This window comes from Puntigrus tetrazona, chromosome 2, assembly GCF_018831695.1.
Source record: "Puntigrus tetrazona isolate hp1 chromosome 2, ASM1883169v1, whole genome shotgun sequence".
NCBI lineage: Eukaryota > Metazoa > Chordata > Actinopteri > Cypriniformes > Cyprinidae > Puntigrus > Puntigrus tetrazona.
This window is the reverse complement of record NC_056700.1, coordinates 21937589-21962081: the sequence shown is the minus strand read 5'-3', so window position 1 is coordinate 21962081 and position 24493 is coordinate 21937589. Positions and strand designations below refer to the sequence as shown.

Here is a 24493-nt window from a genome sequence, read left to right as displayed (position 1 = left end):
GAGCGTCTCAGTGGTGTTGAATCAAACAGTGTTCAGAATCAGGCAGTGTCTGTGCCAGCATGGGAGGAGAAGCCAGCTTCACTGTTCAGTTAGCGGCTTGTTTTTCATGTAGGTCTGGCTTGAGTGCGTGCTTGAACTCTGATTCTCTGGCTGCTTTGTTTGGCTTCACTGTTGCCACGCTGATACTCACACACACAATCAGCTGATTAACGATGTGTGTGTGCATTTGTGAAATGCGCATCTCCACATGTATTCTACTCATTTCAGATACCCGGCACTACAGACTTGATTCCGTGTGCCGTACATCAACAGCATAACTCTGAGAAAATCTGGAGACAATAATACCTCCTCCATCCAGTTTAAAGAACAAGGACAACTGTAAGAAAAAAAGACAACAATGAGGGGTTGATTTCTTTCCTAATTTTCAAAAGGTTTGATTTCTTTGCTAATTTGCAAATGATTTTTGAGCAGTCTGATGCATAAAGTTTTTCAGTTCCTTCCTGTTTACTTAAAAAAGACAGAACAGTCGGCCAAGCTTGTGTTTCATCATCATAAAGTGCATTAAATAAAAATGAAATAAAAAAAAAACTGCCCCAAAGGCTAACAAAAAACAGAAACACTAAATATCGTGAAAAATGTTGTGCAACTACTTTTTTCACATCATTAAAAAAAAATTTGTTTTTGTAATTATTTGTTATTAAAATATAACAATGTTTTTGAATATTTATATAACTTTTATATTACTAAATAACATATTACTCAATCAACAACACCCAAAAAGTTTCTGTTCCAACTAAGGTTTTCTTTAAAAAAAAAAAAAAAAAAAAAAGGTCATGAATCATCTGGATTTTATTTCATATTAATTTCATAATTTCAGTTACCAGCCCAGATGATTAACTACTAACCCACAACACCCTCAGGAAAAAGCGAGAGACAGGGAGATTTAACATGTGGCGCATCCAACGTTTTTATGTTTTGCATTTGAAGACGGCTGGAAGTGCCAGCTGGAAGTTGTAAATGGAATTTAGCACCACCAAATAAACAAACAAACAAACAAACAAACACATTGTCTGCAGTAATGGGCATTTCTGAGCTGTATGTTGCCTAAATGCTATCTATCTCCTAAGTCTATCTCAGCCAAGTTTGTGGTCTGGACACACACTTCACCTCAGAAAGCTTCCCAGATATAAATCATCGTCTCTCTTAAAAAACGTCTCTTTACGAAACAGACGGGTGCTGAGGATCTGACCCCAGACTGTCTGACTCAGCGGCCGTTACGCTCACTTTCCTCTCCTCACCTCTACTATCCTCTCGGATCTCCTTTTCTTTCCTCCATATATTCCACTCTAAACTGTAAATATTCTGTTTACGAGCGCACTTCCAGTTTCTCGGCAGTTTGTCATAATCATTCACATATGATTTGCAATCTGGTTTCCCAGCAAACGGATGTCGCCAGCCTCTAATGTAACTGCCTGCCTAAAACATCAATGTAAACAACATTTTGAAAGAGGATGCACTGAGAAATCAGACAGAACTCCTTTTAGAAACAGAAAATGTGCACGAGCATAACAAAGCAAGAACGTGGAAATTCTTCCAGGTCACCTAAAGGTCAGGCTCCTGTTAGCGTCTCCATTCAGTTTCTTTAGAATCTGGGTCACTATCGACGTCCCTGATGCACCGGAGTGTTACGATGCAGTACTGCTTTTCATTTAAATCAACCCACAATCGTGTTGGCAGGAGTTAAGAAACTTAACTATATTTAAAACAGAGTAGCTTTTCGGGTAACAGGCTATAATTTTCTAGGGGAAATGAAATAATAAATCCATAAAATGAAATGCAAAATAAAATGAAATAAAGTACAAAAAACTAATAAAATTAAGTTGAAAATACAAATAAACCAACATGAATATAAATAAATTAAAAAAGGATTTCAAAAATAATTATATTAAGGAATAAAGTGCTGTTTAAAATTAAATTAAATTATTAATCTCATCCAAAATAAATTTCTGTTCCTCATTCCTGCCGGATCCCAGAACCACCACCTTTTCCCAATCCATTCCGCTATTACAGTATTAAACTCTCCGAGCCCAAATGCAAATATCCCGATGAATGTTCATATTCATAGCTCTTAAAATATCTCCTCCCATATTTATTATCCAAACATTTCTACACAGATTCTCATTTCCTCTTAATTATTCATATCAAATGAACCCTAAGTCCGTGAAATCCAAGTGCATCGGTGCATATAATCATTTCCTGTGTGCTCACAGGAATGATTATACAGTACCAAGGGTGCTGTGACCAAAAATTAACAAGAAAAAACTAAAATAAAGTGGGGTGAGAGCTTTCTTCTTCACTGTAGTCATTCTATCCGTCAGATTGGAAAAGAAATTGTTTCGCTGAGGGTTACATACTTGGTGAGGTAATTGATTCCTCACTTTTTACTCACTGGAAAGATGGATTGGTGAAGGGATAGCGTGATATGGCACTTTCTAGAAATAGGGTAAAGGGCCCGAAACACTTAGTCTGCATCTTTTCTTTTCAAGGCTTTTCTATGGATTTTATAAGGCATTTTTGTAAATCCCATTACAAAATTTCTCAACAACATTGAAAACACTGCCTAAAAACAAAGTATTAAAGCTAAAGTCAAGTATTTAGCTCATTTATTTATTTTTGTTATTAGGTAATACTTTATATAAATATCTCAAAATATTTGTATAATAATATAATAATAATAATAATAATAATAATAATAATAATAATAATAATAATAATAATAATAAATATATTTGTGCCTTTAATGCAAAAGTATGCCATATTCTACAATATTTGTTGAATTCTTTTCATTTAATGAAATTTTATTTCATTTTTTAAAAAAAGGTAAATGAGAGCTAGAGGAATTAAGGTGAGTAAGAGACACAAGGCTCTTTTACTGACCCTTCTTCTCACGGCTGTCTGTGCTCTGGGCTTTGGAAATCTTTTCTAATCCCAGGGGCCTTGTTTCCATTATCTTAAAGCACAAGCTACTATTAAAATTCCTGTGTAAGACTGTAATTAGAGCTCTCAGTTAAACCTCGGAGGAAATAAGGTAAAGCAGCACATTAACTGCTTGGGACGGCGAATAATGAATTATTACATTTTTCTCATTTTTGTCTGACGTGCGCTCACAGTTGTCAGCAGCCGCTTTGAGGCACAGCAATTAAGGGTCACCCGAAAGACTGGCTGTTTCCATGCAACATTGAGACATCACAACACTTTAAATGAACTCTGACCTCACGTCTACAGTCCCGTTCTAGCACCAGTTGGGAAATAACATTGCGGTGTAAATCCTGTCGTTCAGTCTAGCAGCTGAATTATTAATGGACCTTAAACCTGTTGAAATATTCAATAATCACAAAGTAAACAGTCCAAAATTGAAGTCACTGGAAGAAGGGAGAGAAAATATAGGAAGAAGAGTTTAAAATACTACAAGAGGGAAAAAGAGAGAAAGAGAGGATCCTGAGCTCTTATACTAATATATAACTAATATGTATATATATATATATATATATATATATATATATATATATATATATATATATATATATATATATATATATATATATATATATATATATAAGATAATATTATTATTGATAAACGATAAAATATATTCTTTTATATATATATAGTGAGTTAGAGAGAGAGATTTTTTTACATAATTTATATTATTTTTTCCTATTTTTTTGTACACTACTGTTTAGATGTCTGCTGTAGAACAGAAGTATTTCAACAATGTTTAATAATAAAACATTAATGTTGTAAATATAATGATCATTAATGATTTTTCAGAAGCCATTACTCCAGTTATCAGTGTCATAATTAATTTTATTGTATTATTAAATTATTAATTTTCATTTAATATTTTAAAGAGTTGATGCTTTTAAAAATGTAAGTAAAATTTATTGGGACCTCTAGAGTTGGTTCAAAACTGACAACTGAATCCATATGCAGGGTAGACATTGATTTAGTGGCAAGTAAACAAGATATCCTTGATCACACCTACTGTATACCTGATGCTTTTAGGTCTTAAGGTTATATCCAATTTCAGATTTACCCTCTCTTAAATGTCATGTAATAAATGCACTTTGCGTGTTGCTGTAACTCTCACTCGTACGGCCCCTTGCTGTCTAAGTGGGCAGATTTTGAACACAACGAAAAAGCACATAAAGCCCTTTATACCCAAAAAAGGAAAGAAAGGTACAATGGAGGAAGTTTGAACTCTCTAATTGTATAACCAGCACTGACAGTTCAGAATTTAAAAAGACAATGAAAGGAATGTGCCTTGCATGCAAGACACACACACACACACACACAGCCCAGCATCACCTAAACCCAGTAGTACATGAGTATGACACCAGATCTACCGGGATTTAAAACCACACACACACACACACATACACGCTAAGACCACAGAGATGTAAAAAGATAGCCTAGTCCGCTTTTAAAAAACCTCTCGATTTACTTTCTCGTTCTCTTCAGCCCAGTCGTACAGTACTGGTCAATAGAAGTCTTTCACACATGCATGAGGGCAGCCAGCGCTGTCAGCACCTACAGTGTCTCGACAGACCTCTAAAACCTGATCCCAGAAAACACACACACACACACACACACACACAGCATGCCCTCTCAGGCAGCACACATGACGGGACAGCATGCCAACCGCAATCCGTTTGGGAAAGTATCCCAGTGAAAATCAAACCATTGCTATAATTCCTCTAATAACATCCCGGCTACATATTTGCAGAGAGTGGAGAAGACTATGGTTTATGATCTTTGGAAGGAGAATACAAAAACTCGAGAGACGGAAAATTGCTGCGCGTTATTTTAACAGTACTGAACACAACTTTATCGGGAGATAAAAACAATGGGAGATAGTACCAGCAAGGGGTAGTGGGTTATGAAGTCTGTTATCTGGATGGCAGTCTGTGGTTTCGGTTTCACTATTTTCTCTTAAACTCTTTGCTGAGTGCAAAGAAAACAGCAGAGATTTACACACAGCAGCAGAGGAAAACAGAAATCGCCTTACAGAAACAATCTCCAAACCTTTTCCATCGTTTTATGCAGGACTGGACCCCAAAAAGCTGTTTTACCTGAAAGAATCTATTCAGAAAGACCGCAGAATTGCTTTATGCGTGTTACTATTTGAAAGTTTGAGGTCAGCAAGATAAAAACAAACACTTACATTGAACAGTGATTCATTAAATTGATAAAAAAAATTATTTTGCACAAAAAATTTGCACAAAAATATTAAACAGCTTAATTTTCAAAATGAACAATAAAGAGAAATGTTTGTTGAGCATCAAATCAGCATATTAGAATGATTTCTGAAGGACCAAACAATGCTAAAGACTACAGAAATGGCTGTTATGTTTTAGCTTTGTCATCACAGGAATAAAAAAGTATTTCAATTAAAAGAATATTTCACAATATTAGAGTTTTACGGTATTTCTGGTCAAATAAATGCAGTCTTGGTAGGCACAATGCTTCTTTCAAAACAACAAAATTTAATTTGATATTTTGCTGTTTTGAATATCTAATAAAAGATAATTAAACATTATATCCCAGAACACACTGCACTCAATTTGACCTTCCATGTCTAGTGCAACAAATGACAAGAAACTGACATCAGCCATGATATTCTTGACAGGACTTGATTGGACTGCCAAAAGATTTTATATACCCCTGAATTAAACAAATGAGGTCATAAGTACCCTACTATTTTATATATCTTCATTATTTATACCGTTTCATGCAGGCAGCATAGAGTGTACTACTATTCCATTTCAAAATAATCCAAACACTCAACCCATTAACACGATCCCGTGAGCCGAACAGATCAGTCAAAAGTTAACCAATCTCATTTCGCCCTTTAAGCGAGCCACTTTTTAACAGCTTTAAAATTATGCAAACACACTAGTATTCGCCAGTATTCTAATGGAGTGTCGCATTTAAAAGCGTTTCAGAATAAAGTGACCCGGGTTCAAGTAAGCTGGGTCTTTCCAATCCCGTGAAGTGGCTTTGAAGTGGGAATAAAAGTGAGTTTAGTGATAAATGGGCTTACAGTTCAAAGCTAAGAGCGTGTGTACTATGGGTGTCACTGATAAATGTACATACAAAATTCTGCCATTGAGCGCTTTCCAAAAACACACATACACACACTACAACACACAAAAACAGATAACAGCAGCCTGAGAGACACTTTGTTTAGACAGTTGAAGAATCTTGCAGAAAAGGTGAACTTGCCTGAACCCTTTCAGGATTTTCATGCTTTCAATTTTTTGGCAAAGCTGCTTGCTAAAATGAACTACAATCTTAAAGCTAGAGATTAATCAGTATAACACCAAGGCCTATATTATCTACCAATGTTTGCCAATGTTTTACTTTCTTAAAATAATAATTTACTGTCTTTATTTAATGGATATTTGAAAGGCAAATGGTTTAATATATTTACGGTCAGCATTCATACGCATTTTAAACCATAAATATGCATTTTAAATAAGTCTGTGAATATCTAATTAACATTTAGTGCTACAAACCTGGCAAATCTATTTCAAATTTTGTTCAAATTGTTTCTTTTTTTTTATTAATTCCAATATTAATACTAAATATTACATAAAATAAAGATTTCACAGCAGTAATTATTACTATTCAATTTTTACTCCTACACACCACATGACAAGAAGTTTGTGGGGGTGTGTTGAAACAAGGCAATTTTTACAGATCTTATATATACACACAAACAGCTTATAACACTCCAAAGACCAAGGAAAAAATATTGTAGTCGTCATTTATATTAACATTATGTAATGTCAGTGTTAATGATGTAAATGACAACTTAATTGACTCAATTTAATTTTCAAGCTGAAACAATTTTTTTTTTACAGTGCATGCTGACACCCACCGTAGCAGTTATCCTGGGCCCGTGGAGCTGAGCGTAGAGTATGGCCTCCTCAACCTGACCTCTGATCCCCAGCAAAGCAAGCTCCAGGTTGTGTTCTCCGGCAACGATGTGTGTGAGATCCCGGAGCACGGTGACGTATTGTCTCCAAGGATTGTGGAGCTCCGAGAGGCTGGCAAGGCACCCGCGCATGACATTTAGACAGTAGCCGCTGCACGCCCGGATCAGGGTGAGTCCGCGGCAATGAGAGCAATAATGCATGCGCACCAAAGCGCGACTGCATTCCCGGGACAGCTCCTCCGAATCCGTAACGTTCATCACTTCCAAACCCACGCCGAGCGCCAGGCTGAGCACCCGGCCTGCCCGCAACGCGCTCGCAAGCGAATCTGCCATTGCCTTTGGGTGCGGCCCAAAGGGGTTAACGTCCTGCCTCGTCATGCGGAGACAGTCGCCGAGCTGGTTTGCATCAGAAGAGTCCTCGCTGATGCTCAAAGCCATGCCGGGATTGACAATACGAGTGTGGACCAATGGGAAGAGACTGTCGAAGAAACAGTGGACGGCAGCTTCAACAGAAACGTTGCCGGTGCCCTGGAGGAAGCGAGAAAGGTCCGTGAAGAGGCAGACGATGTGAGGGGAGATGGACGACATGAGAGAAGAGTACGTGGTCTCGAACAAAGAGGTCAGGTGATTCTGAGAGAAGATGATTAGAGACTGGAACGTATCTGAAAGCAAAAAAGAGAAAAAAAGTTTAGATTTAAATCAACGTATATATATATATTTATTAACTGAAGACACTCACAGTTAATGCCATCTTTAAAAGTAAAGTGTGTCATTTTTAAACTACGAGTCATTGGTCAGAAAAACAAAAAGCTTCAACCTATAGTCATGCTATTGTCTGAGCTTTTAATTTGTTAAACTATTGGTTTAAATTTCCAATGCAACAAAAGTAGTGAAATCTTTACAAAGACCTGCAATGGATTATAAAAATTTTGAAAAATTTAGGCCTAAGGATTTAGTTCTATGCATCAGTTGTTGATTGGATATCGAGATGCTGGCATAGTACCTAAAAGTGGAAGCAGATGAATGCAATCGGGCCAAGGGCAGGGTTTTAAGCAATTACCTGATTAAAAAAAGTGCTGCATATGTCACTTTGATCAAATGTTATGAAATGTATTCACAAATGCGATAAAATCTATATCATGCATTTAGAAAATAGATTGGGTGAATTTTCATTTCATGCTAACTAAGTATCACAAGTGTGATACAATTACAAATTACAACAAAAACAACCTATATGTTTCTCCACTTTGTGTGCTTGGCTTGACTTCAATCAAGCTATGGAAAAAGAAACAACAATAGCCTAAATAAATGACATTTAAAATGTCTTGTGTGCAGGAAAACAGATGCAAAGGAAAGACTTCTGTGGTAAACATCAAGAAACATGGATGCCCAAACAGCTCTGAACTTTATTTTTTACCAATGACCCAGAAAGGTATTTGGATGGACACACCTAACCGATTTGTTCTCTCTCTATAAACTTCAATGAACCCAAAATAGAAGTTTGAGTATGGAAACGTGATTCAACGACTTTATTCATTGTTTCACTCTAAAACACCTTTAAATGTTATTCTGTTCCTCACACAAGGCTATCGTAGCAGAAAACTTGGTGTATAGCACACAAAACTACTTTTGTCACATTTCTCTGTCTTTATTTTGGAAAAGAACAGCAGGAACATCCTGTATAGCTTTCTTTTCCACAAAATAAAGACTATAAAGTTCATTTTCCGAGTTTAAAACAACATGAGGGTGAGCAAAACACAGGGTGAGCAAAACACAAACATTTTCATTTTTAGCAGAACTACTTTAAAACCAGTCACAAAACTTCTGAGTTACGGGAAGGGCAAACAAAAGAGACAAAAGGAGTCCATGCGGTGTGTCTGTGGCTCTATTCTGTGGTTTTCTGTCGCCCTCTCTCTCTCTCACACACAGACACACAAACACATACACACGTGCCTAAACTTGTGTTTGGTTAGTGGTTTGTTAATGCGGGGCAGCCTGTCTATTCAGCTGCGCTGTAGTCGAGCATGACCACACACACACACACACACACACACACACAGGCTGTACCCAGGGTGCCGTTCTCTCTAAGGCCACTGATGTCAGACTGAAGGCATGTTAGGGGATGGAGGAACAGCGGCAACTGGACCGAAACTGAGACCGGCAACACACATACAGACGTACATACATACACACACACACACACACACAGAAGCAGAGCTCTCCATTTCACTCCATAAGCTGCAGAGGCTTCCATCAGTGCCGTCACAATGGACCAGGACAACAACTATCTCTCGCAATCACAACAGCTGTGGCTGAAATTGTTCACACAGGATGCGTTTTTGCATTCTGACTACTTAATTGTTGGTCTATGTACATGTGCATCATACTGACCTTTTAAATGTTGCATCATGTCTTACAGTTTCAAAACCTTTTGGCATGAGTATTACATCACGAAGGCGCCATAGTAAAAAGTGAAACTATTATTACACATCCACCTCAGTTTTAAAAGTATAAGCCAATCAGAAGAACCTGGAGAACTAACAATCATTTAAAATGCGACTTTAAATAACTGCTATAACAGATATCATTTAGATCCACACATTGCAGATTGCAACATGGATCTTTGTTGACCCTGGAGCAAAACCCTGTGATTAACCAATCAGATTTGAAGAACCAGTTTGTAGTTTTTGTTAAATTTAGGCTTACAAATCAGTGTGTGGTTCTTGAACAACGGGGAGATATAGTCAAGACTACATTTTTAGATTAAAATGTTCCAGGGTCAACAAAATATCAAATTCTGCTAAATGAGTATGTGCATCATTCAATAAGGTTGTAAAAACAAACAATTATTTAGCTATAAAGATAGAGTTAGGAACCAATATCAAACTACACTACATACACAAAAATTTTAAATCAAAATTTGGGCTAAAAAAGGAAAAATAAAGAGCAATATTGTAAATGTTTAAAATGGTTCTTTTATATGAATATATTTCAAAATGTAATGTATTGATTCCAAGGCTAAATGTTCAATAGCCATTACTCAAGCCTATAGTGTCATGCGATCCGAAATCAGTCTAACATGCTGATGAAGTAATTTATGAAAATACTAATACTTGCATTAAAAAGATTACTTTATAGCACTGTTTATTGATTCACTCTACTGGTTTGCTGTGAAAAATCATGATGACTAGCCCATAATGTCATTAATTATTTTTCTCCAGAACCTTGGGGGTCAGTGATGGGGAGAAGAAATGCGCCATCGATTCAAACTCATTTTGCCCTTATGAGCACCATAGCCTGATGTGTCAGAACACATGTGAACCACTAGGCCACTAAAACCAGCAGTAGCAAGCGTATTGTAGAAGGAGAAAGTAAGGAATGGAAAGGCCACTTGCCATGTCCCGCTGTGTGTTCGTGTCTGCATATAAACCATAAACGTGTATGCGTGTTTTTGTGTGTGTGTGTGTGTGTGTGTGAGCTCATATAGGCGAGATGGCTGGAATGAGAGCAGCAAACCACAAGCAGAATGTGCCAGTGTAAGGTTACAGCATTTCAGAGGGCAGCCTCATGCCACGAACGCTCTGTAAAAACGCCAGAAGTGGCATAGAGAGAGACAAGCAGACGGAGAAAGAGACAGAGAGTTGAAAGAGGTGAATTTGTTTGGCTTTGAGGCCTCACGCCACAGAACTTGGCCACACTGTCGCCGGCCATCTCTGCCAGCAAATTTCTGTAGGGTTTTCTTTCATGTGTATACAAAAGTTATTATCTCCGAGTGTTTGTGTACATCTGAAGACAAGCTTATACAATGCTCGATTCTGCTGTTTTCAGATGGAATTAGATACTAATTCCAGGACAATCTGGGATGATATGGAGCTGCTTTTTGGAAAAGGGTATTTAAACATAAGACAGAAAAAGAAAGGGAGAGGAGATCTCCCAGGAGGAAGCCCCCCCCAAAAAGGCTGACACTGCTCAGACACGCAGGAAACTTAAAGTCCTGTACAGTAACCAACAGCGATCTGACAGCTGGGGAAAAAAGCTATTTGAAACCATTTGTTGCACCATTAGTGCTTCACCATTAGAGCAGAACCGCCAGACATTGTCCATTTGATTTGTCAGATCTATTACTGGGTAAATTGAAAAGCTTTAAATGGCTTGTTTGTTTCATAAAGCACAAAAACATATTACTGATTCATTCTTTTCCAATGCTACCACTCTAATCATAGTATTTTAATATAAATCACATAGTATGATCATTTCTGCATGCATATAATGTTTGTTGGGGAAAATAGTCAACTTTTTATTTTTTATTATATTTATATGTATATACACGGGGATATATATGTGAATACGATATATATGGAGATATGAATAGGTGTCATAGAGAAGTAATAAAGCACTGTGATTTAAGTGACAAAGTTGTTTAACTACGTAAAAATCACAAGTTTTGTTCGATAAGCAGATACTGAGAAACTGACAACCAGCCACAATTTTTATCATCATTTCATCAGCTGCTGAAAGTAAAGTAGTTTTTAAACTAAATAATCATATTTGTTTCCAAGATGACAAATGAGACTGGTCTGAATTGCACGGCCTTTGCTAATTTTTTTGCTAACTTTGCTAATTTTTATTGAAAGGTGGTTATTTGACGTGACAGCGCCATCTTTGAGCTGCAGTTGCAGCTGAAAAAAAGCGACTTCAAGCCATTTATTAATTCAAGTCATTTAAATGCACATTTACACAAGTCATTGTGACAAAAATAGCAAACTGCAGTTAACACATGCTATTTTTTAACAGCCCCACAACAAAAAAATACCGCACAATATACTAAGCAGTGCAATAGTATTCCATTTAAACCATTTCTGATTGGTCAGTTCCATGTCCGAATCCAAATGAGCTCAGCAGAGAGAAATAAAGGTTTACGATGGGCAGATTAATTCCTGTCACTGGGCTCCAGAGGAAAGCAATGCTCTGTACGTTACTGGTTTGCTAGCTGGGCAACTGCAGTGTTGCAGTGATGCCAGTGAGCCAAGATGGGGTCCAGATTTACAGCCGTGTAATTGGATGTTATATAGCTTCTTAAGAGGGTCTACAAAAGGCTTTTAGAGATAACTAATCCACTTAATGACCAAGACTCATTTCCTAAACGCATGGTCTGCTGGCAGAGAGATTCCGCTTGATGAGTAAAACTGAACAAACGATGGAGGAAAGATAAGACACAAAAGACTTTTAAGGTGGTGTCAGGATAGTTAAATGTTCCCTGAAGTCGCGCAACCCACGGTGCATAATGTTTTCCAATAACTATATTGAAAGTATAAATTAACACATAAGTTTAACTGGCTTCAATTGTAAAACTACATGTCTGATCCTGTAAAACCTGATAACCAACAGTGACCCACTTTTGTCACGGCCAAGAAGACCCTACATACAAGGCCATGCTGCATTCCTCCGTGACCGCGGTCATCGTTCAGAGCGTTCGGGAGTCCATCATCTGTCGATCATCTTCCACCCCAGAAAGCCCCGTAATCCAGCCAAGGGCTCGTGTTTCATACGGGTCAGATGCAGATATGAGTTCATCACCTCTGCAGGAGGGCTATAAAATCCCACTTTAATTAGTGACAATACATACGTCCCGGGCCTCTTACTAAAACAGCTGTGATGAGAGAACACGTCACATTACCACATGCAACTTCTGCGTGAGAAGCTGAGGAACAGAGACTGAAAAGCAGTCACAAAGAAACGGAGAAAGAAAAAACATATCTGTTTTTCGCATTGCTATCAAGGTAATCAAAGGCGTACAAAAGAAGCCATCTTGTTGGACAAGTGCGTAAAGGAATGGTTTACATTCTGTCATCATTTACTCACCCTCAAGTAGTTCCAAATCTGTATAAATTTCTTTGTTTGAATATCTTTGACCCAAAGCAAAGAAATTCATGCACCAGTCAATGGTGTAATTCTGAATGCATGTACAAAAATTAATTCTAGATGTAGCTACATACAAAGTACAAAGTAAAAACATGTATTATACACAATAAGTGTATCGTACCAATTGATTCATTGATTCATGTGTGTGTGTTTTGTGTGAAACATTTATATTAGAATTTTTTTGAAAACTGGCCTGCAGCTCCCATGAGGGGAAAAATACAGCAGTAAACAGTAAATGATGACAATAGTAAATGAGAGGTTTAGGGGACAGAAACAGATCAACAATTTTTGATCATATAAACCAAACAAAATATCAATGTAAAAAAAGCTAAATAGGAGGATCAGGGTTTGGTAGGGGACAGAAACACAAAATAAAATTTTGAGTGTGTGTCCCCTGTGGAGAAAACAATATTATTGTTTTTCGCTGCATTTATTTTTTAACATATGCATATTTCCGCTCTCAAGTAAAGTAGCCCACTGAAGGCATTCTTCTGCGCCATATTGCAATTAGTTACTCAATCTGCTCAAATCTGAAGCCAAAAATGCTCTGAGAACAAGCATATGCAAGTACAGAAGGTTAAATCAACAGCACTTAATGCTACACATTAGGAGGAAAAACTAGAAACTAAGCACCTGTCAAGAACTGCTGTAGACACCCCCACCCCCTCCCCCCTCAGCAGCGTCTTTGCTGTCAGAAGGGAAACAGGTGGAGGGTGCCGAGGAACATTTCGCCAATATCTCTCTCATCAGATCGCAATTAAAATGGCTTCCCCGTTATATCGAAAGCCAAGTAAGACAAACAATTCCTGAGATGCCGGATACAGCGAGTGTGCGCACGTGAAAACACAGAGCTCTCTGAAGGATCTGGCTGGAAGTGAGCCTGCCGATTACTGCACTGATTTTAACATCGCAATAATCAATCACTTCTTAAGTGGCCTTGACAGAGCAATAGTCACTGCAGCCCGGCAACAATGTGGTGAATCGCTGTTACTGGAAAACTACAGATTTTAAATATTTCTGTTGCCCATAATTATACGCGTGTCTTTAAAAATCTTCAAGCTTGAAATACAAATGCTAGGTTTTTAATCTACATCAGACACATTTGAAATGGACTGCTGTGGACCAGTGATAGACTGATGTTTGACAATGTATCATTAAAACACAATACAATAAAAATGAATGCCATCTTTTGTCACGTCTATTCCATTATTTACTGGCCTGTTAATAATTTAATGTCACTGAAGACTGGAAGAATAATTCAGCTTTGAAAAATCACAGGAATAAATTGCATTTTAAAATATATTCAAATAGAAAACAGGTATTTTAAATAGTAAAAATATTTCTAAATTTGACTGGTTTTGCTGTACTTTAGATAAAATAAATGCAGGTCTGCTCAGAATAAACTTAAAAAAATATTTGACTGCTCTTTTGAATAACAAACAATAAGAAAATCATTAGGCAAGTGTTTTCAACATTGATAAGAAAGTTTGCAGTTTTTGGAGCACATCAGCATAATAGAATTAGCATATGTTTTCTAAAGAAGCATGTCACACTGAAGATGGACTGGATTAATTATGCTGAAAATGTGTATTACTTTATATTGAATTTAATTCATTATAATAGCATTTAATTTTTTTTTATTTTTAATAAATGCAGTCTGCGCAAGCATAAGAGAAAAATAAACTGATTTTGAATGGTAATGTTCAAATTTCTATCACTGTTTAATAATAATCCTAAATACTGACTGACAATAATCAAAGAATTCCACTTTGCTTAAAACACTGGGAAAAGTCCGGTCAGGTTTTGAGTACATATCGGATTGAACAGTTGGAAAAAGTTAAAGACTCAACTGAGGGCAAAAATGCTAAAAGTAACAAGGACTGATGTTCCCTTAATTCCAAAATAAAAAAAACGGTCATCTCTTCCAGCCGAACGCTTTCTTCTAGTTCCAGCTGTGCAGACATCTCAAGCATACTCTGTGATGATTGGTGGCAGTTCGTTCTCATAAAAGACTCACCATGCTGTAGGAAAGACTGAACAACAGGAAATCAAAACACCATCCCTTCTCTGTCTCTCCCTCCCGGTATTAGGACAGCCTAATGATGTTGGAAAAGAAAAGGAGAGAGGGTGGAGAGTTTGAGCTGTGATTGGGTTTGGATCGTATGTTCGGTTGTCCGTTTCAGTCTGAGGTAATGAAGTGAATAATGAGACATGAAGCAGCTAGACGCCAACCTAAAAGCCGTGTGAAAGCAGCCACAATGACACTCTTGAGATGATACCACTCCCTTTCTCCTCAGACGCCCCCTGGCCTACACACTACTTGTACTCCTATTTCCTGCCATTATTTCCTTTTTAAACATATCTCATTAGTAGTGTTTGTTAAAGTAAGCACCAACATTACTCTTAGTCATACTTGGAATTAGTAAATGTTAAATTCTGGTGCACAACTCATATTTCAATACACAACATAACGCCTAAATAAACAGCCAGAACACCATAGGAATTGTACAGGCAACCAACACCCTAGCATCTTGGAACCTTTGAATGGTTAAGAAAAAATCTATTTACTTCGGCTATTTAACCTACTAAACCAGCTTAATGACCAGTTTCACAAGTGAAACCATTTACAACTATCTACCAGAAGGTTCTAATTGTGATTTTCTAAAATGATTTTTCCTTTTGGATGGAAAGACAAGCCATTTTATGTAATATGACAGCTTGTTTTCTGTTCCAAGGTGGTCTACTAGCTTTATCGTGAGAGTACAAAATCAAAAACTGGCCCATCACCTGACAGTCCAGTTGATCAATCACCTAGACATGACTGGACCAGCTAATATCCATGAACAAACTACCAATGTTTCATTTCCACAGAAAGTATTATTCACTTGTTTTGTTTCCCTCATTCCATACTTCTTGTTTGTTGCATGGCTTCTCCTTCTGAAAAAGGCCATATAATGGATGGACCATCTGGATATTGGAATATGGTAGCCATTTCTGGTTCTAGGTGGCCTACTACCTCCTCTAGGCTTTACCATGAAAGCCTAAATTTACCAAATCAAAAACAAGTTACTCCACTTGTTAGTCCAAACTAGACCAGCTAATGTCCATACATAATTTGTTTTGGGGATTTGATTGCTTCACACAGTCTTGTTTCTAGCATGGCTTCTACTTCTGGAAAAGGCCATATAAGTGAATTGACCTGCTGGTTTTTGAAATATGGTAGCCTTTTCTGGATCCAGACAACTACCTTTAACTAACATGATACCCAATCAAAAGCAGGTTCGCCATGTGCTAGTCCAGATTGGACCAGCTAATTTCCATTAATAATAAACTAATAATGTTAAACCAATTAATTACCACAAGTAGTTTCTGGGTCCTTTTCACTTTTATAGAAACTCACTTGTAACTCATTTGTGCCTCACACAATTGTTCTTTTTTCTGGCATGGCTTCTCTATCTGGGAAAGGTCATATAAGTGGCTGGGCTAGCTGTTTTTTGGAATATGGCAGCCTTTTCTGGTTCCAACTGTAGCTTTACCATAGCAGTCTACCAAATGCGTTCTTTAGGGGACGGCAGACAACAAGTCACTAGTCACAAGTCACAACAAGACACAAGTCAAATCTTTCTCCAACCTTTGTTAAGCAACAAAAGCATTCATTCTGTCCTGTACGTCAAACAACAGGCCAGCACCATTTCCTGAACACCAACGTCCATCTCACGACAGCTGGTCAGCAGGGGACGGATGGGATGTTTAGAATCCTCCATTCCACTCTTACCATGGGAATGACAAAGCAGGTGCACTGTGTGTAAGGCTGAAGCCACTAGATTTGCTCAGAGGTACGGAATGAGCATCACTTCCTGTCCCAGGCCCACGGCTTACATCAGGCGTTGGGTTTGGGTCAGTCTGTCCGTTCAGGCCAAACTGTCTCATTCTCAACTTTTTATTTTTCTCTTTAGGGGACAAAAGTTGTGGTCCAGGGCCAGCTAAGGAAGTAACATGGCAAGCTCAATTAGTCAACGGATAAATCTACCCTCCAAAAAGGCCAAATGATCTGTGGGAGGAGGGCGTATAAGAGGAGGGGGATTCCTCAGAGACTTTAAGAGTCATGCGATCATTGATGAAGACAAGGAAAAAGACTAATGATAACAATGGGAACAAGAGAATGAAGTCCAGAGTGAAGGAGAATGAGAAAAGCGAGAAGGGTTTCCCCACAGCACAACTGGCATGTCGCCACCAAGAAGGCGTCTGCTGTCACTGCTGAGAAGTAATGAGGTTTTTACTGGCTCTTTCCAGGTATACGGTACACTTTAGTGTCCTATGAAATTTTTAAAAGCACTGGAGGCCCAAATCCATGCTTTTTGTTGCTCTAAAAAATAATGTGTCGGTCAAAAACATAACTTTTTACATTAGTATTTTTGAGGTATAACAACTTCTTAAAATATGTTCAGATAATAAACCTTATAATTTGTAGCATTAAAACTTTTATTATCATTTAAAGTTGCACCCCAGAACCAATTAATCCTGAATCTTCATTTCAGTTCAAATTAACAGCTGCATAGCGTGACACTAAATACTAAAAACAAAGCATGTAGCTACATTTAATAAACAAGTAAATTGTGTTAATAAATTGAATTTTATATAAAACTGTTACACAAATTTTATCAACAGACATGCTTTATGCAGCCAGATGGTGTAGTTACAGCATCTACTAGCTGGAGAAAACAGGGAAAGGCTCAGGCTTTCACCTTCACTAACAATTTGTTAACAAAGAAATAAAAAATACTTTCGACTCACAGGTAATTGCAATTCAAGATTTCGGCTCTATTTTGTACCTTGCTTGTGGAAAGCGCCTATAAATTTAACATGCGTTGATTTTCATTCCTGAAGCGTATAAACATCTGGGTTCTCCTCTCGTCCTGTCTCTCCTGTCCTTTATCTCCTAAGTCTTTATGCAACATCCATCTGTTATTTTGCACCTCTTTAAATCTCTGAGGAAAAACGGAGGACGTACTGACATAGAAACTCCCGCTCATGCACTTACATATGGGGAGAAAGAGAATTAGTCACTGTCATTATGAACCCCAGTGAGGAGATAGAGAGGCCGTATATCTGCTCCTGGGTCCGCTTTTACTTCATTGTTTCCCTATCATTGGCTATATATCATATTCCGTCAAACATTGAAACGACTTACTAAGTTTGACAAAATATGCAGTTTAGAAGCAGAGTACACTGTGTAAAATATTGTATTCCATAATGCACCTGTCATTTCCATATGACAAAAGAGCAAAAGCAAGATAAACTATGTGAATTTCTTAAAAATTGTTACTACACACTTAAATGTGTTATATGTGTGTGTGTGTGTGTGTGTGTGCGTGCATTGGCATTTGTGGTTTATGTGATTAATGATAAGTGTGGTTAAATGATTTATGATAAGTGTATGACATAGGTGTTACAATCTGAAGGTGCTTTTTGAGAACACAGCCTAATTTTCATTAGCATCAGATTAAATATGAGATACTCCGACAAAGATGCATATATACACTGTATCTGTACACTAACGCCTCTGAATACAACGGAGCTCAGCAGAGAGTAATAAAACAGACATGATCTTTTAATGAACATTCCAAACAAAGACTCTATTAAACTCATTTTCTCACCGACTGTGACTCAACATCTTCTTTTCAATGTCTCTTTAATCCTATGATTCCTTTCTTAGTCTGTGATGATCACAGAGAGCACAACCATATCTCAATAACTTTTTAAATCCTTTATTCATATACAACAAACACACCCACTCTCATAAAGAGGTTAGAAAATTACAATCAACTGTCTACTGAACTTCCTGAGAGGAACCCACACAAATGAGAAGAGACAGATTCACACATACAACACAGCGACAGAAACCCAAAACAATACTATTATATTAATGATGGAAAAGCTCAAATCATCATTCTAATTAAGTTTTACATTAAGACTGTAATCCGATATAATGTCTGTATGCCACAGGGAAATAATTATCCCACAGAGGAGACAGCAAATCATTCTTTTGTATTGTTAGAAGAAACAAATTCTTACAATTACTACACATATTTTTGATAAACTACATTTTCTTCCTAATGGGAAGTTTTACTCATATCTACTCATCCACAAAATGTACCTACAAATACAAAAACTGAGGGATTTTTTAAAATCATCTGCTTATGAAGAAATAAATGTTCTAGATCTTTGAATCAACATTAAGATTAGTTTAACATACATTTCATAATGCAATATTTGCATAATTTCCTGCATTTTTGTGGAAAGACGTTTATAGCATTTTGCTAGATTTGTAATGAGAAGCATTTGTAAACCTTTATAAACTTTTTTCTATGATGCATGCTACTTTTCTATCCATGCTACTTAAGTCTAATTTTGCGGCCCAGGGTCACATTTGTACATGGATTCCCCACCATATTAATCCTGACACCTCTAAAACCGCATATCAGGATTTGGGAAAACATTTTATTTCTAAATGAAAATGAAACAACAATTCCTAGTGTACCTGAAATGTCCTAAATATCTATATACTAATATTTACTACATATTAGGCAAAAACAATCATCCTCACTAACCTCAAGAACAATGGTGGAGAGCTCTAAATCACCACAAAGACTACAGATTTCACCACTCTTTTAAACACAAACACCTCTAACACACCAGCATCCGTAAAAGGCCATCAGCTCTATTGTTTGAACATTCCCGATTACTGCATGTGACCGGTCGACGGGGAAACATTCTGCACATATCTCCGCATCCGAGACACAAACATTAGAAACACTTTACTGGAATGCAATGGACAATATGTGCTGTCTTGTGGATGCCAAAAGAAAATGGGCTCGGAAAGACAAAGGCATGATTGGAGAGCATAACTGAAAACTATGTATGTGGTTTGAACACCCCCCCCCTTGTGAGATGCAGTATGTGTGGGAGTATGTGGCCATTTCAGTGGCCGCAGATCGTGTTAAAATGAGCGTATCGTGAGTGCAGGACTGAAATAGTGTATGAGAGCGCTCATTCATTCACACCAAGGCTTGATACTCATGAATGAACCGACAGAAGACCTTAATAACAACCGGTGCTCTCATCCAAAACACACACGAGGCTGCATACGACTGAGATTCTTTAAAGCTCCACTGCCGATTATGGTTTGGCCACTGGATTCGACGCTCGTGAGAGTGTGGGCAAGCACTTTAAACTCCCCTTCTAAAGAATTAAAGCCGTAAAACCCAACCAAACCTCATATAACTAGACTTCATAGAGCATAATCTAATATAATTAAGACTAAATGCTTCTGAATGTTTGCAGCTAGTTCATACTTTCCTAAAAAACACATCTGGGGCTTTAATCAAGACGATGAGAAGAGGCTTCCTGTTCACATGCAATCAGCGCCAAAGATAAAGCTCTAAAGCAGCTCTACCAATCACAGTGCCAAACCACATTGGAAAAAATAAACATTATGCCATTTCTACCAGTTAAACAAGTCCAACTACAGACAACAAAGACAGGTACACAGCACAGACATACTCAACCCATCCATTTGCCATCTCTCCATCCATAATTGGAGAGAATAGCTTTATTACCATCTACTCTAAACCTAACCAATAGCGTTAACAAAAGCAAATGCATTTACTAAAGTCTTTTATAATTACAAATTTTTTATGGGTCATGTATTAGAGTGTACTCTGAGTGAGCTCAAGAGCAAATTTAGAAAAAGCCAAAGCACATCTCAAAGTATATTACTTTACAAATCATGTTAATAGGTCTAGGCATATTGTGCAAGAAACAATGTGGAAAATAAGTTTTACCTGCACCTTAATCAGAATTTGAGTGAAAACCTACCTGGTCTTATGGTATAAACGTAGCTGGGTGCACTTGAAATACATACCAATAAGTACATGTCGCTGCAGTTTTCAAGAGAAATGAACACTAGAGGCAGCAAACCTGACACCTTTTAATCCTTTTTTACACAAAGAAATTAATCAGAGATTTGATTAACACTTTAACAATATCTTGTTATGACTTCAAAACAATATTAATATGCTGGGAGATTTGAAAAACTATGCTTTAGAATCTTAGCATCACACATATTCAGCTTCATATCTATGGGTTTTCATAGACAGTAGGTTTGTTCAGTAGATTTGGTGTAGGGCATATTTCCAGCACAATAGAGCATTTGCTTTTAGCAATAGTCCCAGGATATTTGAATTCTGAACTGTCGCAATACGTACCTGAAGTAACGTAATAAAAATGTGCCAGGGTTCATGAATAAGTGTTTTATCGCAACTTAGTGGGCAATTCTCTTTGAAACTGCTGCAAAACGTGTAGTTAGGTACATAAAATGCTGCCTCACAAAAAGTGTGCAGAGGTACGTATTTTTATGAGACCAGGTTGGTGAAAACATATAAAATTATCCTTAAATGTCAGCTATAAAATATAGTGAACTGTATGTGTAGGAACACTTCTGCAAAAATGGAGGCAGAGGCAGTTTTTCCAATGAGCTCATGTTGCTTTATCCATATAAACCCATCCCTTTATTCATCATCTGTTACTCTATCTATCCATCCATCCATTTTACTTATCCATTCATCTAATCTCCCATCCATGCATGCATCTGTGTACCCTGAAAGGCGGTGATATGTGCAGAAATGAGATATTTCAGCTCAAAGCTGTATGATCTGATGCTCTGAGTGGTGTCTCTCAGGACTGCTGTTCTGTAGCTTTCTTCCATTCTTCTCGTACAACATGACGGCCCAGCGTGCTTGCATATAGACAGGTCCACATCTACAAGAAGAGAGAAAAAAAGCTTTTGTTAGACAGAACTTGAAAAAATTGCATTAGAGACACTATAAAACCAAATAAATAACCATACAAATTTATGCAACTATATATTCAGTGGTTGAGTGTTATTGAGGCTCTGCCTCTTGCTTTGGGGGGATGGGGGTGAAAAGATAGTATAATGAAAACTGATCCTCAGAAAGCTCTTGCACTCTCTTCATAGCTGCAACTTAATTACCCAGGATGCACAAGGTGCTTTGGGTCCCAGAAGACTTATGTCAGTTCAAGCAGCATTAAACCCCACGCTCCCATCTGCCTAGGCCTTGCGTGAGCATGTGAACTTTGTATGACCAATATCCCTACACTCCAAATACCTTGTATTTGCAATAGCCTGAGTTAATGACGTACATAAAAACAATCCTCTAAATTACATCACATGCTGTATTTTAACAAGTGAGATAATGTTTTTTTGCCTTTTCCACCACAAACATTCCGAAATTATTTCCAAGCTAAATTTTTCCAAAATGGGAAAGACCAATTATGGTGCATTCTAAAATATTCCAATTCGTTGCGTTACTCATTATTCACAACATTACGACATGTTCACTTACTGTTTCCATAGCTAATTAAGTTACATTTAAGGTTTTAAAAAAATGCCATTTAGATTTTTTGCTGCTGGGAAAATGTTACTAAAGCCGTTTTCAAAAACATCCCTCAGTGTTAAACTGTGTTCCTCTCCTTCCATATGAGAGGAATACATGCCTCGAACTACATTTTTACAAAACAAAAAAAACTATACACGCAAATATACATACAGTTCATTGGATTTCCAGTTAAAATTTTGCCTAAATACCAACAACTTTTAGTTCCTTGCAGAACTATGCCCTCAAAAAGGTTTTTTCATAGTGCATTTGCTAATTAATTAGCATCACATAGCCATCTTCATATGTACGGCCATTCTGAAATACTAGACTTGCTTAGTATCTCACCTAGTATAACACTCTAGTACGAGTACAGTAAAACACAAATCTTGATAAAACATTTAAAGCATGGTAGAAAGCATCTTAGCATAGCTAAGTGGTACATTTAAAAAAAATAAATAACAACACAGCAATAAATTTTTAGCACCACTTAACAGAAACTTTAACATATTTTGATTTTCAAGAAAGATCGACACACACAGGCATATTTTCCCACTGAGCTTGGGTTGCTTCCACCTTGGATATGAAATATCTTCAACTAAAATCATGTCCAGTGAAAACAAAGCCCAACATAAACCAAAACTAAACATTTTATTAAATTTACTTAACTAAACAAACTTCCCCAAAACAAAATAAACACCTATCCAAACTAAACAAAACCTAATACATATGCGTTTAAGAATGTACAGTATGATCACTGATATTGTAATCTTAACACCCTGCCAACACTGTGAATAATTATTATCTTTGTTAAACAAAGAGAAACACACAGCAAAGGAAAAAGTGAAATATAGACACTGGGCTGGCCATTCGTGATGACTGATGTTAAGGCTGTGACGAAGCTTCATTCCATTTCCATGCTGTACAGACGTCCGCTATGCACTTTTGAGACTGTAGGTCACTACTGTGACTCATTGGACATTAATGAAGAACTCAAAGAAGATTGAGTTTCACTAGCTGAGCGGGCAGACAGACCTCATCTACACCAGGAATCAGGTCATCAAATACATGTAAAAACCACAAGCACCTGCTCTTTAGAACACCATGAATAACAGTGGTCTGATTTTAAAAACACACGCAGGTACATGTGATACGATCACAAGCCCAAAGCTGACAAGACGAGCCTTAGGGATGACGGAAGCACAGCACCATATTGACCTTTCAATCAATTAAAAGAGAGAAAGAAATATAAATAGTCAAAAGGACTGTTTTAACATTGTCCTTACAATCTTTTTGGGCCTTGAAGGTAGTAGTTACATTGCAGTCTATGCAGAGACAGAAAGCCCTTAGATTTCATCAAAAATATCTTACTCTGGCTTTGGAACGACATGAAGGTGAGCAATTAATGAGAGAATTTTCTTCTTTTTTTTTATTTTGGTGAACCATCCCTTTAAGGCTCCATTAACTCAGCAGGAACAGTCTAATGATGCAGGAGTTTGCCGGGAAAAGTAACTAGGAGACTCTTTAATATAAAGAAGTAATAGGTAATTTAATAAGGGGATCATACAATGCTTCAAGTCTCTGCAAATGTGGAAACACTCCATAACAGGAATTTTCTTTTTTATCCTTTATTATTAATTCAACACATCTGATGATAAAAAAAAAAAAAAAAAAAAAAAATAAACTTTTAACTTTTTAATTTTCACTTTCTAAAGACTGCTCAGAAATCATCATATTAACTGCAATGAATACTACCAGCACTAGTTTTTAAAAGTAAGGGGTAAAATAAATATGCATATAATTTTATGTTAATTTACTGTGTTGTCTGTACAATTTAATATATACACACAGTATTGATTCAGATAATAGCAAAAATATAGCTGCCTTTTCATTTTAGCAAAGAGGGAACATTCCTTAACATCAAAAAGTTTGAAAAGCTCACGTAGAACACCATCTGAAATAATCTCTGGCGTCTGTCTCTCTCAAAGCCTTAATTAACAGACGATGGAATGAATTCAGCCCAGTGGCAAGTGAATTAGGACCCCAGCAGGTGTCTGCGGTTCTGCCCGAGTAGACACTTCCTTATTCTTCCTCCTGTCTGGGGTTCAAACTTAGC

At 37.1% G+C, this 24493-nt stretch overlaps 1 protein-coding gene across 2 annotated transcripts in view; it reads right to left on the bottom strand.

The window, feature by feature from the left end:
• Nucleotides 1-24493, bottom strand: part of gpc5c (glypican 5c) — a 96791-nt gene that overhangs the window by 64006 nt on the left and 8292 nt on the right. For both annotated transcript variants that reach the window (XM_043253209.1, XM_043253218.1), the window contains exons 2-3: nucleotides 21581-21742; nucleotides 6944-7662 (exon numbers count right to left, since the gene is read on the bottom strand). In XM_043253209.1, coding sequence (XP_043109144.1) covers nucleotides 6944-7662; nucleotides 21581-21742 — 881 coding nt within the window. The remainder of the gene's footprint in view (nucleotides 1-6943; nucleotides 7663-21580; nucleotides 21743-24493) is intronic.